The sequence below is a fragment of the Trichechus manatus genome, unplaced genomic scaffold (genome assembly GCF_000243295.1).
Source record: "Trichechus manatus latirostris isolate Lorelei unplaced genomic scaffold, TriManLat1.0 scaffold00175, whole genome shotgun sequence".
Classification (NCBI taxonomy): Eukaryota; Metazoa; Chordata; class Mammalia; order Sirenia; family Trichechidae; genus Trichechus; species Trichechus manatus.
In genome coordinates, this window is record NW_004444111.1 from 4,538,027 (window position 1) to 4,539,020 (window position 994).

The 994-nt window shown below is 37.4% G+C and overlaps 1 protein-coding gene across 1 annotated transcript in view; it reads left to right on the forward strand.

Annotated features, from left to right (window-relative positions):
* The window catches only part of LOC101352823 (desmocollin-3), a 39,362-nt gene that overhangs the window by 21,608 nt on the left and 16,760 nt on the right, over positions 1-994 (forward strand). Inside the window, 1 exon segment of the mRNA XM_004391211.2 lies at positions 726-950. Coding sequence (XP_004391268.1) covers positions 726-950 — 225 coding nt within the window.

Below are 994 nucleotides of genomic sequence, written 5' to 3' on the forward strand. Positions count from 1 at the left end.
AATGAAGAAGGAAGACTGAAGAAGAATTGAAGCCTTTGAATTATGGTGTTGGTGAAGAATATTGAATATACCGTGAACTGCCAGAAGAATGAACGAATTTACCAGAATACTCCCTAGAAGCGAAGATGGCAAGACTTCATCTCACTTAATTTGACATGTTATAAGGAGGGACAAGTCCCTGGAGAAGGACATCATACTTGGTATAACAGAGAGTCAGCGAAAAAGAAACCCCAATGAGAGAGACTGACACAGTGGCTGCGACCGTGAGCTCAAACATAGCCACTATCGTGAGGATGACTCAGGACCAGGCCGTGTTTTGTTCTGTTGTTCGTGGTGTTTCTGAGTCGGAACTGACTCGATGACACCAAACAACAGCAGGGGGTTTGAATGGGTTAGAGTCACTTTTCTGTATCCATTTTACTGCTTCTTAACATCTGCACCAGAAGGAGCCCAAGAAAATAGAAAAAGTTTAAATTCAGACATTTGCTCATTAATAATAATTCTGGTAAAAGGTTTGTTGGCAGTTGTCTCTGGTATTGTCAACAGCAGTAATCATTTTGTATTATCTATAGGTTTATTCATCTATCTTCTTGTTTACCATTTCTTCTAATAATCAGAGTTTTTTTTTTAAAGATCATATATTGTTATAGAATCTAACTGATTTTTGCCTAAGAAACTAAAAAAGAATTTAAAAACTACATTAGACCTTATTCATTTTTTTCTAGGTGGTAGGTCATGTACTGGGACCCTTGCAGTGAACCTTGAAGATGCCAATGATAATCCACCAGAAATACTTCAAAGTTATCTAACAGTTTGCAAACCAAAGATGACCTATACTGAAATTTCAGCTGTTGATCTCGATGAAGCTGTCAATGGCCCTCCATTTTCTTTCTCCATGGCAAATGCTTCTCCGGAAATCAGAAGAATATGGACCCTCACGCAGGTTAACGGTATTTAATCAAAAACAATGATTTATATACTCTGAAATAACAAA